The sequence below is a fragment of the Pollicipes pollicipes genome, unplaced genomic scaffold (genome assembly GCF_011947565.3).
Source record: "Pollicipes pollicipes isolate AB1234 unplaced genomic scaffold, Ppol_2.1 Scaffold_5724;HRSCAF=6776_pilon_pilon_pilon, whole genome shotgun sequence".
NCBI lineage: Eukaryota > Metazoa > Arthropoda > Thecostraca > Pollicipedomorpha > Pollicipedidae > Pollicipes > Pollicipes pollicipes.
In genome coordinates this window covers 54,485,769-54,504,635 of record NW_023596746.1, presented here as the reverse complement: position 1 = coordinate 54,504,635, position 18,867 = coordinate 54,485,769, and the positions used below count along the sequence as shown (strand labels likewise).

At 51.2% G+C, this 18,867-nt stretch overlaps 2 protein-coding genes across 3 annotated transcripts; both read left to right on the top strand.

Moving 5' to 3' along the window:
- The first annotated feature begins 3,650 nt into the window (after window positions 1-3,650).
- Window positions 3,651-9,619, top strand: LOC119103736 (60S ribosomal protein L17). 2 transcript variants are annotated; one of them, XM_037227369.1, is made up of 5 exons: window positions 3,651-3,664; window positions 6,142-6,230; window positions 6,630-6,764; window positions 7,982-8,206; window positions 9,471-9,619. In XM_037227369.1, exons 2-5 carry the CDS (start codon window positions 6,150-6,152, stop codon window positions 9,582-9,584), a joined length of 555 nt encoding a protein of 184 aa, XP_037083264.1. In that variant the 5' UTR covers window positions 3,651-3,664; window positions 6,142-6,149; the 3' UTR covers window positions 9,585-9,619. The 2 variants fall into 2 exon arrangements, with proteins under 2 accessions (XP_037083264.1, XP_037083265.1); XM_037227370.1 differs by lacking the exon at window positions 3,651-3,664 and adding an exon at window positions 3,869-3,879.
- Window positions 9,620-11,228: 1,609 nt separating this feature from the next.
- Window positions 11,229-18,859, top strand: LOC119103211 (pentatricopeptide repeat-containing protein 2, mitochondrial). Its single transcript, XM_037226655.1, has 8 exons — window positions 11,229-11,788; window positions 13,344-13,569; window positions 14,105-14,207; window positions 14,601-14,795; window positions 15,484-15,672; window positions 17,187-17,303; window positions 17,573-17,680; window positions 18,670-18,859. The coding sequence occupies exons 1-8, from the start codon at window positions 11,719-11,721 to the stop codon at window positions 18,841-18,843; spliced, it is 1,182 nt and encodes a 393-aa protein (XP_037082550.1). The 5' UTR covers window positions 11,229-11,718; the 3' UTR covers window positions 18,844-18,859.
- The last annotated feature ends 8 nt before the right edge of the window (window positions 18,860-18,867 follow it).

The window sequence follows — 18,867 nt, the reverse complement described above, 5'->3', positions numbered from 1 at the left end:
CGCCGCCGCGCGGCCATGCACTGCCGGCCGGCCGCCGCCGCCGCTCTCTTCCCCGCGCTCACGGGCGGCACTCGACACGGCACCGCGCGGCAGGCTGTTGTCAGCAGCGCGGCAGACCACTATCGGCCTCGTCAGCTACGGTAGCGAAGAGCCGCGCCCGTCTGGAATTACAGACAACATTAAAGCCATGATCTTATGACGTGAACTGTGCAAACAATGCAATTTCTGCCAGAACAATCCACATGTGGCTATGCGCACCACCAACAACAACAAAAAAACAGGCTAAGATTACCCACACAGGCACAATATCAGCACCATTGGCGATGCATATCAAAACCTATCAGTCAGGGTTGGCGAAAGTTCTCAAGACTTGTGCTGGGTCAAATTACAAACATTTGCAAAAGCCAATGTTCCATTTGGTTCTAACAAGGACCAAATTAAGTCCTTTGAGCAAATGTATCATGCAGGCATGAAATCCTAACATTGACTCAACATAAAAGATAATGGCAAGAATCCTGTTGTGCTGATGACAAAAATGAGTGCTGTTGACAGCATGGTTCTGTGTCATCTTGGCTGCTGCGAATACACTCTCTACCACATAAGAAGTGTCACCTCAGTAGGTATACAACAAAAGCATGGAAATCTTGGGCAAACTGGGTCAAACTGTGCTGGCCTGTAAACTGACATCTTCTTGTCGACAATGTGTTAGCAAAAAGATTGACTACTTAAAAATGACCTGTGCTTTCCAGCTCATAGATGTCCATTGGCAATGTTCCAAGTACCAACCATGTTCAAAGCCATAGAAGCATTCTTGTAACCAAACAGACCTTGGTCTAATATATGTAAAGGAAGTAAGTCACAGACTTTCTTTGCCAAAAAAAAAACCCTAACTTTACAATAAAGGAGTGCCATCTCCTCAAGTAAACTCAAGTGAAAAGTGTGAACTTAAATACTGTTCTTCCAGAAACTTATAGGTAAGCTGCTCAGGGTGCAAAAGCATTATGGGAGATAGATCGAAATGCCTTTTTTAAATGGAAGCTGTAGAATTACACTTGCTTTTCAAAAATTTGCCTTCTGAGACCTTTGTGAGAATTACTGTCATGTTTTTGCTTTCCCTCCCCATTATCCTGCACCCCAAGGACACCCTGAGAATAGTGGAGGCCTCAGCAGGAGTGTATGCAGGCACCTTTGTAAAAGATAATATGATGGGAATGGTGTTGTCACAAAATATATATTTGATCAGGGTATACCTTGCTACCTCATGTTAAAAAAGAGCACTGTACATCAATCATCATTTTTAAGGCAGAACAGTAAAAACAGGTCATCTAATCTCTTACCTTGGAACTTAAGTAACTACGATAGCAAACATCTGAGCGCCACAAACACGCAGCAACCGCGACCCCGGCGCCATTGTTACACACGATCACAACAGTACTGTGTGATTACAACATTACTGCGCATCAAGAACCATAAAAATGCACGAGGCCAAGGTAACAAGAATCCTATGAAATACGTTCCTTGCATATCCAAGCGGTTTTCCATATTGTTTGTAGATTTGTCACCATGGTGGGGAAATGATGTTGTTGGGTGGAAATGAAAAGCAAAATGAGAATAAGGCAGCTAAACAAAACTTCTTAATATGGTACATATATATGGCATGGAACATGGATGCCAATGGGACACTGGGTCAAAGGGGATGGGGTGGGGGGTAGGTTAGGTTAGGTTAGGTTAGGTTAGCTTAGGTTAGGTTGTTAGGTTAGTTTAGGTTAGGCTGGGTTAGGTTAGGCTAGACTAGGTTAGGCTATGTTAGGTTAGGTTAGGTCAGGTTAGATTAGGTTAAGCTAGTTTAGGCTATGTTCTGGACTATTCTGGCTTATCTGTTTCATAAAGTACCTAGATGCGATAAGAAACGCTTTTCATTGCATTATTATTGTTACCTTGGCCCCATACATTTTTTAAGGTTCTTGATAAGCAGAAATATTGTACTTACCCAATGATAACACAGAAACAGTGCTGAGGAGTCAAGGCTGGTGGGGTGAGTGTGGGGCTCAGGGGGTCACTATCATAGTTATTAAAATTTGAAGGTAGGAGCATGAATCTACCTGTTGTATGATTACTTACAATATGTTTTGCCTTAAACACAACAAATGATGTACAATTTTTTCTAGCATTAGGCACCAATGTGAACCAACACCAAATATTCCATTTAACACACATGAGCCTAAATCCCACTGCCTGACCATATGGCCATCTCAGAATCACAGGCTTCTGCAGGCCTGTAAGGCAATGCTGTGCCAAAGCAAAGATGCATAATGTAAATACACTAACAAACCTGAGAATCCCTCAAAAGTGAGGTCCTTATCATTCCACTGTGATAGAGGCCCTCCTCAGCCTCCATATGCATCACTTCCTAACAACATGATTGACAATGTCAGTATTGCTTGTAGTTTTAACCAAATCCCCTCTGCCTTTGGCACTTATTGCAGACAAACATGCACAGGGAGGTTGAAAGAATGCTCTTGGCACACACTGCCTTTGCCATAACATCTTAGGATGATGCCCCACAATGCTTTCAAGGTGGTGAGAATGGCATATTCCACACCAGGTTCAAAACATCATTTACATCACAACTATTCACTGCTGCATGAGCAATAAGCTTCATGAAAATGTTGCAAGTTCTCTCCACACACCAGCTCCTACCTAGATGATAATGCTTTGCCAGGATCTCAGTAGCAATTTCAGAGCATGCAAGCCATACATCTGAGAGCCCAGTTCCTTACACAAAAGGAAACTGTGAGCAAGCTCACAACTGACACATGATAAAGATCAGGCTAAATTAAGTTCAAAACCACAAAAAAATTGACCTGGCCTCAGTTCAGCATATGCCTGCCCCAAGCTAAGTACTTACATCACGTAAGCACATGGAGCAGTGAACTTATTTTTGTAGACTGGCCCTCTGCCCTGGTTCCATATCACAGACACTATCCATCCCAGCAAAGAATGCAATTACGTTCGTACATACCCGATTCCTCAAGAATACTTTTTGAGCCGTATTCTATCTAACGTCGATTTCGGTTTAATTGAAATCCTTTTTGCACTCAACATTCAGCTACAGATCCAGACACATTAGTCGCAGCAACGCCAAACATCCGCGAGGGTTGAGGACTCAAGGCCACTTGTACGAAGATGTGTACGCGGGGTCCAGAGTAGCGGTAACGGCGCGGACATAAAGTTCTATATATGACGCACGTAATATTTGTAGACGAACTCAACGCATAACAAGAGGATTCATTTTCCCGTGTACTAAAATGACTTTACCTTCACTAAAAACGAAAAAGGTCTTACATTTTAGAAGTCGCAAGTCTACATTCAATATCTCCTACAAAAGCCAAATCACACTATTATTGTGTTATTACCACTACCGTTTCTCCAAGCTCAATACTCCATTTATTAAACCTGCTCTGTGGAACACCTTAGTCTAGCCCATGTACGGCCATGAAGGCTTTGTTTCCATGATATATATGTTTCAACCGCCATAAAAGTTTCATAAAATTGCATTTTATCGGCCTTCCAAGTGATGAACCGTGATATTACGACCGGTATAATTTGCGATATTTTCTCGAACCGGCGGCGCTGGCCTTTCCGTCTAAACAACTGGTAAGAGGTTGTCGGCATTATACTTATCATCGGGTTTACGGCTTTCGTTATCGTTGTTGTGAATTTAGATTCAAACATTGTTTTTTAATTTTTATTCCTTGATCAGCTCACGCATTGGGTCTGTGAAGCGTGACGGTCGGGGAGTGTCGAAGCGAACTCCAACTTCGTCTCGTGCGCTGGTACTGTGTGCACCTACCGTGCTTCGGTTCGGTGATCCTTTGGGTGCACTTAGTTTTCTCACAAACGGACTTTTTCATGGATGTGATGAATGTGTCTCTTAGACTGATATTTTTGTCAGCATATGCGAGTCCATGGCATGCTAAGTTAAGATGTTAACAGGTTTATTAACTGGAAAGCTTGCTACTTGCGTTTCCATATAGAATGTAGATGTAATGTCAGTGTTTCCATTGGAATGATTTGTTTGTTCATCTATCTGTTTTGCCCCATTTTATGATCATAATTCATTAAAGAACAAGGTAGAATGCCATGGATATCTCTACTTCAAATGCTCACAGTAGGAAACTGTGGCAGGTGTCTTATATTAGCCATGTGCAACATCAAAGCTGAATATGTTGGTCAGTGATTATCTCCAGGATAACCACTTAGGTCATTATTAGGAAGGGACCTTATAGTGGTCACTAACCTAATGGCAATAGCTTAACAGTGACTATCATATTAGGATATTTGTAGGTAGTACTTGAATGCAGATGGTTTCCATAGATGCCACAGACACCATAGCCAAGATGCCATGGCTCTACAGTGGCATATTGTTTAAGTGCAGGTGTAACCCAGCCTTCAACAACTGTGTCTTCTCTTAAGTATCAGCATAGAAGAGTGCTACATGTCATCTTTGGACATATATTTGAGAACATGTACAGAATTTGTCATGCAATGAGTACCAGTATGAGCCATTTAAGGCCCACCTAATGCAATACATTTTATGAACAGTTCAGGTCAAAGATGGTTTAAGCCAAGCTATGGTTACTGAGTTTGAAATTTTTTTTGCTTAATCGACCAGAGGGTGGACAACATGCTTTTTGTATGGAAAAAAATGAATTGGGAAAAGGCCATTTGTCTAGAGAACATTTTAAAGTAAACACATCATTTTCCACTGGGGACAGCATGGTTTTAAAATGGACCCTGTTCATGCATTATCTTGTGGCATTGAATATCAGTGTGGTGGACAAAGGTTGACTTGCCCCCATACTGGTAGCTGCCATGTCAGAGTAACTGGGTGTGCCTTTGGCCACTCAGCTTTCTTAAACTTAGTTCAGCGTTGCCTTACTACGACATTGACTCTGATGAAACATTTACATCAGGTATCTGATACCATAGGTTAAACTGTGCAGGCTGAAATGTCTAGTTGCCTTCTTATAACAAAAATGAGCTTGCTTGTGCCCACATTTTGGCTTACTGGCCCTGTTTGCCCTCAGATCTATATCACACTTGTCCAGTTTATAGGTGCTGAGAGGCATGCATATCCCCATTACATGGTGTTCCATGAGAGTAAGGGTCTGGCACAGTGGTCATGCTGGGCCATATAGTACACCTGATGGCAGCTTTTTCTGCTTGACGTACTATGCATCTTCATGTGGGTGCCCTCCCCCTGTATGACCCAGGGGACCATGTCAAGCAAGATCCAAAATTTTGCAGCCAGGCACTAGCAGAATGTATATAGTGCATGTAGTCAGGTGTTTGAAAGTCCCACATTCTTGCAGGAGCTTCTGCAGGAAGGACACTTCTGGTTTACCCACGGTGTTGTAGGCAAGATGCATGTATGACGGCACAGGTCCAGGTTCAGTCTCTACTTTAGCAGTATTGCAAATCAAAGACTTAGGGTATGATTGGGTTATGATTGTTTGGCAAAAGTTGTGGTGGCCATGCTAATCAGCTCTGTTGAGTGTGCAACAAGGTACTAGCCTCTCTGGTAGTGCTGCATGACTAAGGAGAGGATAGAAGCTCCACCATGCCAGGCATTGCATCAATGCTGCCAGTCCAGAACAAGGGGGGGGAGGCAAGAACTGAGAAGGAGAGCAAGACCAAACCACATTTAAAGTGTCAAAGCCCAATAACATTTCTCACTCATAAATTGCCAGTCCAGGGCAAGAGCAAGCCTTGCCTCACATGGGTGAGGCAAGTCCATCCACATTTGAGTCCCTGTTGATCTGTCCTGATGGTGTGTGTGGGGGAATGGAGACACTGCCTGCAACACCTGCACAACCGCCAGCCTGGCACCTCAGCAGAGTACTTCTATGGCCCACACAATGAAACTATTGGATTCCAAGCTTTTAGAATGCAGCTGGTTGTGTGTAGATGTTGGCTCAGCCTGCCCCAACTTGAGGTGTGGCACCTTGGAATAATTTGGGAAAACCCACCAAATTGCAGATGATCCATGTTACTCAGGGTAAGTACAGATAGGCTCTGGCAAATGTATTGAGCTGCTGTGCGGGGGTCGATTGGACTAACAAAGATTTTGCGTTTCAGTTCCAGGGATGGGACGTTACGCAAGGGAGCCTGCCAATCAGGCCAAGAGCTGCAAGTCTCGCTTTGACAACCTTAGGGCACACTTTAAGGTGTGCTTCTTGTGCTGTACTTGAACTGTTTGCCTGCATATTCAGCTTGGACATTATCACAGTAGATTTGTTACAAGGGTGCAATATCATAAACTTGATGTATTTTTGTGGTCTCCAGTGATATATTTTTGTGGCTTTGTCTGTGACTGTATTAGAGTTGAAATCAAGTTTGACTTTATGATCGTGTGTTTCATGTTGATGGATGGGTAGTCTCCAAGCTGTAGATGTGCAGTAGTTTAAACCAGTATTGCTATGCAGGGTTGGCATTGAGATTGCTTCATCATCCCAGTCTTTCTTTGTTATGAAGTTAGGGAATGTTAGCTATCAGTCTTTTATTATATATAGGTATTAAGATAGGGAATGTAAGCTTATGTTGTATATTTGTGCTTTTAATTACAGAACACCTATGAAACGGCCAAGGTGCTGAAAAAGATGCCCCTGAGGCGGGCAACCCGCTACCTGAAGAATGTGATCGGCCACAAGGAGTGTGTGCCTTTCACCAAGTTCAGCGGCGGAGTTGGACGTTGTGCCCAGGTCAGCATCAACAGATAACAGTGGGGGTGCAGTCTTGAATAATCGACAAGGTGGTGCTCAAGCTTGTCCCAATGCATGTAGCGTCAGTGGCATGGCAGACAAGATCTGGCTGGCTGTGCTTTTGATGACACCCTCTTTGTAATGACTGATTCCATGCCTTTTTGATGACAAGGGATACATTTTTTAGAGGTTAGTGCTTCAATATAACCAATGTTTGCTGTAAGCCACCATTCAGTAGCGACTTTCTGGCAACATCGTAATGTGGCCGAAAAAACTGGTCTCAGCTTATGAGGGATTTTAATGGAATCAGAGGAGACCAAGGTATGTGTGGCACCCAACTTCCACCGAGGAAAGCTTTTGTTGGCCCCACCTAACACCGGAAGTGGCGGTGCTAATGATCTCATATTCAGATGCATCAGTAGGAAGTTTGGACTGTGGTCGAGTTGGGGGAATTCCAAAAAAAATTCTGGTAGCGGAGTATAACATCTAAGTGCTGCAGGTCATTACAGCTTTATTTAGGTTATCTTTGAGGGAGAAGAGATAGTACAATGGGAAGAATAGTACAATGGGTGGCACTCAACAAAAGTGCTACTTTTCATATGCAGGAATTCATGTAAATGCACTTTGAATGAAAGGAAACATCAGTATTAAAAATGGCACACTGGAACAACACAGTCTCATACTCTCAATGTCGCACACAGAGAACAATTTTTAGATTCTTTCCGGTCTATATTTGTGGAGAACAAAATGTATTGGGGTTAAAAACTGCCAAGGAACACTGAAGTTTCAGACAATAGGCCTCAGTTAAAACTGGTTTTGAATACCTGCTCCCCCTAAAGCCAAAGAGCCTTTGAGAAATACAGCCGCACACCTGCGGAGCCTTCTGGGCTGCGCTGCCCCTGTACGTCCAACTGCGCCAGTCACGTGGATTGTTCAATGGTTGCAAATCTTGTCCTCCATTGGTATGCCAAAGCCGTAGTCCCAAATGTTCAGTGATCTTAAGTTCTTGGTGGTACAGCCAGATGCAGGTCATCTGCAATCTGCCCTGAAATCCCTCACAAGAAACAGTTTGGTTGTCTGTCCCAGTTGGTGGTCTGCCGTACCCATTCCCACCACTAGATGCGTCGCCACGTGCTGCCGGCACCAGCCCCGGTCTGCTCCCGGTCCGCCGTGGGCCCGCACCTTGCCGCGCCGTTCCCACATCCGCGTCATTGCAGGCCAAGGCGTTCGGCACCACGCAGGGCCGCTGGCCCAAGAAGTCGTGCGAACACCTGCTGCAGCTGCTGCGCAACGCTGAGGCCAACGCCGACTTCAAGGGGCTGGACGTGGACCATCTGGTGGTGGAGCACATCCAGGTCAACCGCGCGGCCAAGATGCGCCGGCGCACGTACCGCGCTCACGGACGCATCAACCCCTACATGGCCAGCCCATGCCACGTCGAGGTGAGACTTCCGCCCGTGCAGCCCCGTACGCTGGTTAGGAAACGGCGCGCTCCTGGTCGCCTGCCCGGACGATGGTGATTAATTTAAGGCCGGTGTGGGCCGGCGGGCGTGCGTCACTGTCACTTTATGGTTGTGTACTCTGTGAAACATGGGTCACTGTGTTATCAGTTTGGTCAGATTGGAGCGATTGGGACGTTGTGTGTAGGCAGTGTGTAGGTCTCGTTCCTAAAGTTCTCCAGGGCGAGAGCGTTTCGAAATTGTGCAAGGTTCATACGTTGTATATTTTTCGTGCGGCCGGTGTTTAGTGTGTTCTGATTTCCCCTGCTGGTGAAAGCACACTGAGCAGTGCCGTCCCTACCTTACACACGCTCCAAGGTCAGCCACGTCCGTTTTTGCCTGTTGAAAGGTGATAGCTGCCAACAATCTGTTTTGCAATCTTGGAAAGCAATCCTTCTTTGTAAGACCACAACAGCACTATCAAATCGTAGCTTTCACTCGATCCGAGCGAGTGGCAGTCGGCTGTGTCCCCCAGCTCCACTCGGTGTGCCGGTGCTATGTCCGCCTTCGACTTGTGCCGGTTCTGTTGACCCCTCCCCCCCCCCTCCCGCTTAGTGTGAACTCGTGCCGGGTCTGTGTTGATGCCTCCCCCTCCCACTTGGTGTGAACTCGTGCCGGATCTGTGTTGACCCCTCCCCCCTCCCGCTTAGTGTGAACTCGTGCCGGGTCTGTGTTGACCCCTCCCCCCCTCCCGCTTAGTGTGAACTCGTGCCGGATCTGTGTTGACCCCTCCCCCCTCCCGCTTAGTGTGAACTCGTGCCGGGTCTGTGTTGACCCCTCCCCCCTCCCGCTTAGTGTGAACTCGTGCCGGATCTGTGTTGACCCCTCCCCCCCTCCCGCTTAGTGTGAACTCGTTGTGCCGGGTCTGTGTTGGTCCCTCCCCCCTCCCGCGTAGTGTGAACTCGTGCCGGGTCTGTGTTGACCCTTCCCCCTCCCGCTTAGTGTGAACTCGTGCCGGGTCTGTGTTGCCCCCCCCCCCCCCCTCCTCCCGCTCAGTGTGGCGGTGCTGTGTCCACCCCTCCCCCCCCCCCCCCCACTCGGTGTGCCGGTGTGGTTCCGACCCCGGCTCGGTGTGCCGACGTTTTGTCCGCCCCCCGCTGGGTATGCCGGTGTTGTGTCCGTCTCGGCTCGTGCGCCGTCGTACACGTGACCCCGCCTGCGGCCCCGCGCGGTCGGCCCAGCTGACGGCGGCACCCCTCCCCGGCAGGTGATCCTGACCGAGAAGCAGGATGTCGTGTCGCGCGTCACTGACGACGAGCCCACTAAGAAGAAGGTCTCCAAGAAGAAGCTGGCCAGGCAAAAGCGCGAGATGCGCGATTAACTGTCTCACGAGAATACAGAGTGCTGAACATCGCGCGCTGAGTGTTTTAATGCTGTGTGGAGGCATGCATGGCATGTGGATGAGTGCTAGTGGACGACGATAGCCCAGAGATGAAGACCTGACCAGGATTAGGCTGCGAATCCATTGGAGTGCTGGAGTCCAATCTTAACTGATTGCTACTTCCGTAGAAGCGATTTTGTGAGCGGCAGCTTTGATAAGTGTGTGTTGAAAATTATTGGGTCGGCGAGGAAATCACCCCCACGAATGCCTTCAGCACCAACAATGCGGATATTGGACATCATTTGTGGAGCTCAATCCTGAAGAATGGAAGGGCATCCTGGGGAGCGGACAAACGGAGCATCCACACAGTCCTTCCATTCTCAGACACGACGCTGCGGTTAGGGAGCACCATACGATTGATTAGTGCCGCTTGTTTCCACGCCTAAGAGAGTTGGGGGCGAGGACTGGCAGTATCCTGCCAGCGCGGCGCTGTCCAGACGGCGTAGTGTGCGTCGGGAGTGGTAGTCGCGCGATATTTAGAGGTATTGATGCGCTACGTCATGGGTCACCTCGAATCTAAGAACCCGGAGCAGGAAGAGAACCAAGGCCAGGGGCGAAAAAGCCTGCGAAGACCGTGCACACCCATGTGTCGGCGGTGCGGCAGGCGTCAGCGAAATTAAACCAAGTGCCAGTCAGCCCATTTCACGTGCCATGGATCCGGCGTTCATCTTCCAAGTGAGCGCGCAGATGCGCGCCTGTGGAGAACCGTCCATGGTGCTTGGTTTACACCTGGGCCGCGTTCCCCATCGCCAACAGCTGTCCACAAGTTGCAAGCTATGACGCTAGATGTAAGTGCATCACGACAGCCCCTGCGGTTTGGAGATAGTCGCTGATGTTTGACGTAGATACTCGCGGCCTCATAGGTGACAACTGAGGTTGGTACTTTGCAGATGGGGGAACGCGACCCTGGTGGGAAAAGCAATGGTGTTGGATACACGATGACACTTTCATAGTTGATACAAGGCTCATCGGTAGACAGCAAGCACGATCGACGCAAGCTTCGCACAGGGGTACTACACGCAATGCGCGATATGCGCAATCTGCAATTGTATTTCTTTTCCGTGGCGTCAGTGCTCTAACTGACCATTTTGCGATTTAGTTGCGGATTATATTTTCCTCTGGGCGGCGCATGCAATACAAAGCTGGCGCGTTACCGTCCGGTGCCGCGTTGATGTACTCTGGGAGGGTCTAGAAAATCGGCATGTGACGCAGACGCGTAAGTTTTCTAAGACGGCTCCCCCGATCGCCTTGAAACCTTTACCAATCGATGCCGTGCAATGATGTAAGTCATGGGGAGGTGATGTTGAGACTTGACCTGAGGTCAAATGCCTCGAAAATGTGAAGAGAAAATTTTACATGCAGATGCAGACAACTCAGTCCTCAGCCTACGGGACCAATCACTGTGAGACCTTCACCATTGGATGCCCCTTATCTGATTCTGGCTTCCGGTTCCAAATTTGGGGACCCCAGGTCAGGTCAAAGGCCTTCAAATTACACAAAGTCCAAAAGTCTTGCTTGAGGGCAACTTATAGTTCTGAACCTCCTGGGCTAGTCACTGCCAGTAGGTCCTGAGCTATGGGTTGTCTGTAAGCAATAATTTTGGACTTTGTGAAATTTGATGACTTTTGACCTGATCTAGCATCACCAAATTTGGAACTGCAAGAGGGAATCAGGTATGGGGCATCCAGTGGTTAAGTCCCACAGTGTTTGGTCCTGTAGGCCCAAAATCTGAGCTGTCTGCATTGACTTGTAAAATATTCCCCTCACATTTTTGAGGTGTTTGACCTCAGGTCAGGTCTCATTATTGCCTCCCCATGATTCACCTTATTGCACAGAATCCATTGGTGAAGGTTTTAAAGTGATCCAGCAGGCCGTTTCCAAAAACTTGCATGTCTGCGTCATATGCCAGTTTTTTAGACCCTGCCTTATACTCTCGACTTTCCTCACAGAGATTAAGGGTCATATCACAGTGTGTAAACGTAATCATGTGGTTTGCGTTTTTAGCAAGAATATAGCTAATGAATATTTTCGTCTTTAAGCTTTTGGCTCATCAGTTTGCTCCCTGACTTCTGAAATGATGTTCTCCATCATTCCTAGTTCCTTGAGAGCTTTAGGGCGGCGGAGAGATGCTGTATCCCGGCATGGTAAGATTTTAGATACATGGTGGTTGATCTCTTGAGTCTGGCCTACAAGTATTGCCATTTTTTGGTACCACATGCAAGCATGTGGTCCAAATGCAGTTTAATTAGGTGTACTTATATTGTTATAAAGGATTGAAATAAAAAATCACAGTGCCATGCTGGATAAGAAACCATGATCTGTGTGAATATCCTGAGCTTCTTCCATGTCCGATGCTAGTAGCTGGTTGGCAGCTCATGTACAACCAGAGATGCATGCCCTGTGAGAACTGCATTGTTAAGGCATCGCATGCAAACAAAGCAGTGGTAAGTGACATCATTGCCAGGGCACAAGCATATCTGACATGACTAGAGCCTCAATGCATTGGACCTCCAGCTGGTCAGCAGGTCAGATGTTTGGAACATCTTTATCAGCCACCTGGGTTGGTTTGTCTAATCACTACCAAATATGTGAACTTTTTCATGAACCTGAATAAGGTCCTCTGGCCTGTTAAGTAAGCCAAGTAATGAGCTTGTATGCAAGAAGGCTTCTGTGTTAGCTATATATAAAACTGGTTATTGCACCCTTTCCATATGGTTCTGGTCTTTGCTATGGAATGACCTCCATAACACATTTCCATGCTCCGGAAATGGATGCACAAGTGTATTGTATTGATATTCGCCAACAGTTAACACATGCTAGGGTGACCAGTTGAATATCCTTCACTGGGTGATGGGATGTCAATTTGACCCTCACCCTTTAGATCTCAGAAATTTGGAGAGCTAGAGACACCAAATTCACAGAGTGTGTTGGCCCATATGTGAACTCACCTGTACCAAAATTTGATGTTCCTAGGTCATGGCCTTGGATCAAATAGGTCAAACAAGGCCAAACTGCAGATTGGTGTCTTAAGTGCCCCCATGCCTCCTCATGCAACCACTGAAGCTGCTGCACCTGTCCTAAGCAAAATGTCAATTAGGTCAGTGACCTTGTTTGACTTTTGTGAGATTGAGGTGACTAAATACCTACAAGATTGTCCCTATTTTGTCATTTGAGTAAGTGTCAGCAAAACACAAAGCAGTATATTCTGAAAACAGAATGTTGACCTTGGTTATTTTAGGTTGGTTACCCTACTTCAGCCTTTAAAAAGTATGTGGAACATGTCTGTTGCAGTCCCTGTCATTAATGAATGTGAAATGAGCACCAGAAACTAGTGCATGAAACCAAGCTCTCAAGTAAAACTTAGTTAGTTTCGCCCTCAGTTGAGCCTTTATACTGGACCCCCAGGTCAATGGCATTGGTTATAATTCTCAATTCAATTGCTTTGGGCATTGGCTGCCATGTCTATTTGCTCATCACCTGCCATAACATGCTGCAAAGCATGTAGTGCAGTGCTCATCTTGTGCCAATTTATGGTTCTGCACCAAGCCATGTTTTTAGTTTTTCATTCCTGATGGGCTTGAGTTATAATTTTTACACTATTGGCCCAACAGGTACATTTGTTGTGAAGCAGGTCATCATGGTGCAGTCATGAGGCAGTTGAGCTGATGGTGTTCAGCGGCGAGTTGTCTGTGCCGCCAGCTCGCACCCTGTTTGGCGCTGGTCGGCTGGGCGTGGACGAGTACCGCCAGCGGCGGACCCAGGTGGGCCGGCGTCTGGCCGACTCTAAGGATGAGCTCCATCAGCGCCTGGAGAAGTTCGCCAGTGGCCTTGAGCGTATGGCCTTCTCAGAGGAGCTACGTCAGCTGGTACACGTGGCCGAAGCTGAAGAGCAAGACCAAGTGCTCCTCACGCGCATGATAACCAGGTGACAGCTGCGCGGGCGATGGTCTCTGGCAAATGAACGCTGTCTTACTATTGGGGCATGACCCATCGTGGCCTCTTGCCATGCATTTGGTGGTGATGTTCCAATTTAAGGCAGCCCCCACCAAGCCATCGCTGACACGATGTCGCATGTATTGTTGGGCGCGCGCCTGCGCCGCTGCGCTCGTCCTAGCACGTGTCCGACCTCCCACCGTTGCGCTCGGTCCGCTTGGCTCCGCTCGCTGCCCGGTCGGTGACCCCCGAACGACTCGGGCGCGCACGCGACACTGTTCCCATTTAGACCGGGTGTTGTTCAGGTAATGAATATACCCTGCTATCCTGGCCGGTGAAACCCTTTTCATCACCATCCCTGCCAGTCTGGCAGTCGATCTGCACTAATGCCAGCTCTCTCATCCCTTTGCTTTGTTGTAATCTTTAAGCCTTTCATTGGGTTTAATAAACCTTTTCACTTTCCCCACAGCTGTTTTAACTGCTGTTATTAGTTCTGCCATTTCTTTACATCACGTCTGGTTTTACAGGCTGCATTCACAGGCTTCATCGGTGCGATTCGGTAGTTTCGTCTTTGGTCCGGTCGTCATGCGAATGTACTGGCACCATCAGCTGGCAGATCAGGCACTTCAGGTAAGCAGAACTTCGGTGAACGCTCTCATTATGACGCTAACACAAATGAGCTCATTCAAAACGTGTAATCGTGTTCGCCACAACTGTGTAGCGCAGGTTTCATCGGGCAGAAAAGCGTACGAGAGAATCTTTTTATGTAAAAGGATGCGTCAAGATCGTTCCTCCTACTGTTATGCGTCCTGTCCAGACCACAGCGCGTGGCCCGGCTGCTGCTCGGTGTCCCCCTGTCCGAAGCTGCGACAATGCCGCTCCGCTCCGCAGGCGTGGCCCGGCTGCCGCTCGGTGTCCCTCTGTCCGAAGCTGCGACAGTGCCGCCCCGCCCCGCAGGCGTGGCCCGGCTGCTGCTCGGTGTCCCCCTGTCCGAAGCTGCGACAATGCCGCTCCGCTCCGCAGGCGTTCCGAAATCCGGAGCTGGACGGCTTCTTTGACCAGCTGACGAGCTTCACGCTGCTGCTGGACCTGCTGTACAAGCAGGGTCGGTACCAGGACGTGCTGGACACCTTCGATGAGGTGCAAACACGGCAGCTACACGGCTCCAAGTACCCGGCCGACTGCGTCGCCCTGGCCATGGCCGCCTGCTACCAGCTGGTGAGGGCTGGCGGCATAGAGAACAAGTATGCACGGCAGGTGTGCGTGGAGCTGGGTTTCGCAAGCATATGGTCTTTCTTTAAGGCATTGAGCCGCATTTAGTAAAATTCTAAAAAAAAATGCTAGACTAAACGAACGTCGTTGATACACTGCTGCCACTAAGGACAGCCCGGTGAGCGCGTCGGTGCAGTCAACTGTTACGGAATGTTTTTTATTCGAATACGTTATTTGACATACGAGTACCAAATCTCGTCAGCAGGCTGTTCAATGAGATGACTATTCCAAAGCCGTCCTCTGTCCCTTGGCTTTACCCACGGCGGGACTCGACTCGTGACTCCTGCCTCGTACCGTTTCCTACTCTCCCTCGGCCTGTGAAGCTGACTCCGACTCTGGCTCATCGAAAGCTGTCCGTTTCGTCCTCTGAGACCATCCCTGACTCATCCGACACTGACTAGCACGCCAAGATGGGCTCCGATTCGCCCCCGACGCGAGGTGCTTTTGACCCACCTCCTACGACTGAATGGGACCCGACTGCTCTCGCGGCCACCCTGACTGACCTGTGGAGGCGACTCTGAGTTCCCCTCCCGCGCAGCTGACTCCGACTTGTCCTCGGCGAGCCCGAGGGTGACTCTGACTCGTTGCCTCCGACGCCGACCCTGACCCTGATGCGTCGTCGCTCGCGCCGCAGAACTCGGCGGCGTCGTTTGAGTACGTGCGCGACCTGCTGTTGCGACTGGAGGAGGTGGGACACGCCACGTCGCCGCGGGCCGTCGCGCTGGCGGTGGCACTGCTGTTGCGCCAGGGGGCGCCGGACGAGGCGCTGCGGCTCCTCCGGCGGCGGAGGGACACGGCCAAGCCCCTGCTGCGAGACCTGTTGGTGAGAGACGGCGGCCAGGCCCCGACTGTGACGTCTGGCCCCCCTCTCATCGTCGCACTGCCAGACCCACTGTAAAGAGACGGCGGCCAGGCCCCGACTGTGACGTCTGGCCCCCCTCTCATCGTCACACTGCCAGACCCACTGTAAAGAGACGGCGGCCAGGCCCCGACTGTGACGTCTCGCTCCCCTCTCATCGTCACACTGCCAGGCCCACTGTGAAGAGACGGCGGCCAGGCCCCGTCTGGCTCCCCTCTCATCGTCACACTGCCAGACCCACTGTAAAGAGACGGCGGCCAGGCCCCGACTGTGACGTCTCGCTCCCCTCTCATCGTCACACTGCCAGACCCACTGTAAAGAGACGGCGGCCAGGCCCCGACTGTGACGTCTGGCTCCCCTCTCATCGTCACACTGTCAGACCCACTGTAAAGAGACGGCGGCCAGGCCCCGACTGTGACGTATGGCCCCCCTCTCATCGTCACACTGTCAGACCCACTGTAAAGAGACGGCGGCCAGGCCCCGACTGTGACGTCTGGCTCCCCCCCCCCCTCATCGTCACACTGCCAGACCCACTGTAAAGAGACGGCGGCCAGGCCCCGGCTGTGACGTCTGGCTCCCCTCTCATCGTCACACTGCCAGACCCACCGTAAAGAGACGGCGGCCAGGCCCCGACTGTGACGTCTCGCTCCACTCTCACCGTCACACTGCGAGGCATGTTGATAGGCGGTGCACCAGCGTGGCCTTCAATCAAGCACTGCTACACACGTTTGCACGCCACGCACTCCTTGTGATCGGCATCCCGCCATCTGGTATCGCGTTTCCTCAGAAATCATCAGCCGTCGTTACCCATTGTCAGCCGTGTGTCTCGACGTCCCACCCTTGTCGTCCGGCCGGGCTTCCCTCACTGCGTCCGGTCCCGTGCGACTGGCCCCAGGGCAGCCGTACGCTGCCGCACGGGACAGGCCGTCTTGGCCGGTGCAACGGCGCCCGACCTGACCTGACCGCAGGCCGACACGCCGCCGTCCGTGGCCTTGCGGGACGTGGACGGCCGATGGCGGCCGGTGCGATGGCACCCGACCTGATCTGACCTGACCTGACCTGACCGCAGGCCGACACGCCGCCGTCCGTGGCCTCGCAGGGGCGCGGACGGCCCATGGGAGCCAGTTGGGAAGCGATCGCCTTTTGTTCGGGATGTCCACTTCCCCCGGGTGTGTAGTTCGCGGTGGTGGGCTCTCCGTGGTGCCAGCGACAGGAGCCCGTGGTCGGTCTGTAGGGGAGGAGGGGTGCGGCGGGGGTATCTGTCTCTCGGCCTCGCGGCGGCGGGGGGTATCTGTCTACCTGAAGCACGGTTTGAGCTTGTCTCTAGTCCGGCATCGGCCTGCCGTATTCCGCTCGGCGTGCTGTTGTTGACCCGACACCCGAGGCGCCATCTGGTGCGTGACGTCATCGGGATCGTGACGTCACTTCGGACTGCAACTGACCCGGCGCCGTGCCTGACGGCTGCCCCTGACCGACAGGCCCTCAGCCTGGCCGACCTGGACCGGCCGGCCGAGGCGGTGGAGACGTTGGGACAACCACTGCTGGCCGACCTGCCGTACAAGCTACGAGACGGCTTCGCCGTTGTCTCGGACGCCGTGAGTGTCCTCACATGAGCGACTCGACAGCTATATTTTTCTTGACCTTGTACGCCGCATGACCAGTGGCATGGCGGGATTTGATAGCGCTGATAGTCCGCACGGAATAAACTGCAGGTTTTTGTGGGCGTGTAGCCCAGAAACTAGAGGGTTGTATGCCTTATGAAGGGCAGGGCTGTGGACCGCAGCGAATGGTCTGCAAGATGGCCACAGCAGCTCAAACCCCATACAAGTGCTGAGAAATCCCGTCAGCGTTTTCACGTCGGCAGGTTGACCGCGTCGAGGCTTCTGTGCAAAGGAAAAATGACGCCCAGGTGAACGCCAAGTGGCAGAGCGTGAAACAAGGCCTCCAAAGCTACGGACTCACTAGGGACGCGGTGAGTACGACGGGTTGTCGCGCTGACAGGTGCGGTGGCGTGTGCTGGAGCGGTCCTCGTTTGAGAGCTTAGAGCTGGAGCACAGTGGAGCGGTATTTGATGAAGCTGTGCATTCCGCATGGAAGATGTTCCTTCGACGTTTTTTTTCTTAGTGTGCTCACAAATCCAAAAAATCCGGTTTATTAGTCATGGCCAAATTTGAGGCGTACAACAACCGTTGTTGTATCAGGCTGTCTTATTTTAATCTCGCGTCGCGGAGAAGGAGAGTTTCATTGCACCACGCATGGAGCAGACTGGCGAGGTTTGGGCGGCTGATACGATCTGACCATAGAGTACAGCACTGAATGACAAAACATCTCACGAAGAAGAGTGTGTTAAGCCGTGCGGTGTGGGCCCCGTGCCGGGGCGGTCCGAGGCTTCCCCCATCCTTCACCTAACCCTGGACGGGCAGCCCTCACCTCCCACCACCCTCCATCAGACCCTGGACGGGCAACCCTCACTTCCCACCACCCTCCACCAGACCCTGGACGGGCTGCCCTCACCTCCCACCACCCTCCATCAGACCCTGGACGGGCAACCCTCACTTCCCACCACCCTCCACCAGACCCTGGACGGGCTGCCCTCACCTCCCACCACCCTCCATCAGACCCTGGACGGGCAACCCTCACTTCCCACCACCCTCCACCAGACCCTGGACGGGCTGCCCTCATCTCCCGGCACCCTCCACCAGACCCTGGACGGGCAGCCCTCACCTCCCACCACCCTCCACCAGACCCTGGACGGGCAGCCCTCACCTCCCACCACCCACCACCAGACCCCGGACGGGCTGCCCTCACCTCCCACCACCCTCCACCCACCGCCAGACCCTGGACGGGCTGCCCTCTCCTCCCGCCACCCTCCACCAGAGCCTGGACGGGCTGCCCTCACCTCCCGCCACCCTCTGCCAGACCCTGGACGGGCTGCCCTCACCTTCCACCACCCTCCGCCAGACCCTGGAGGACGCGCTAACGTCGCCGATCCTGGGGTTGCGGAAACGGCTGGCGCCGAACGACGTGGGCGCCTCGTTCAACCGGGGGTCAGCGGGCGCGGCGCACGCCCACCCGGCCCGGCCTCACCGACATGGAGGACTGATGCCGGCCGGCCAGCCGGCCCGACCGCGCTGAGGCTGGCCTCTAGCTCTGCGACAT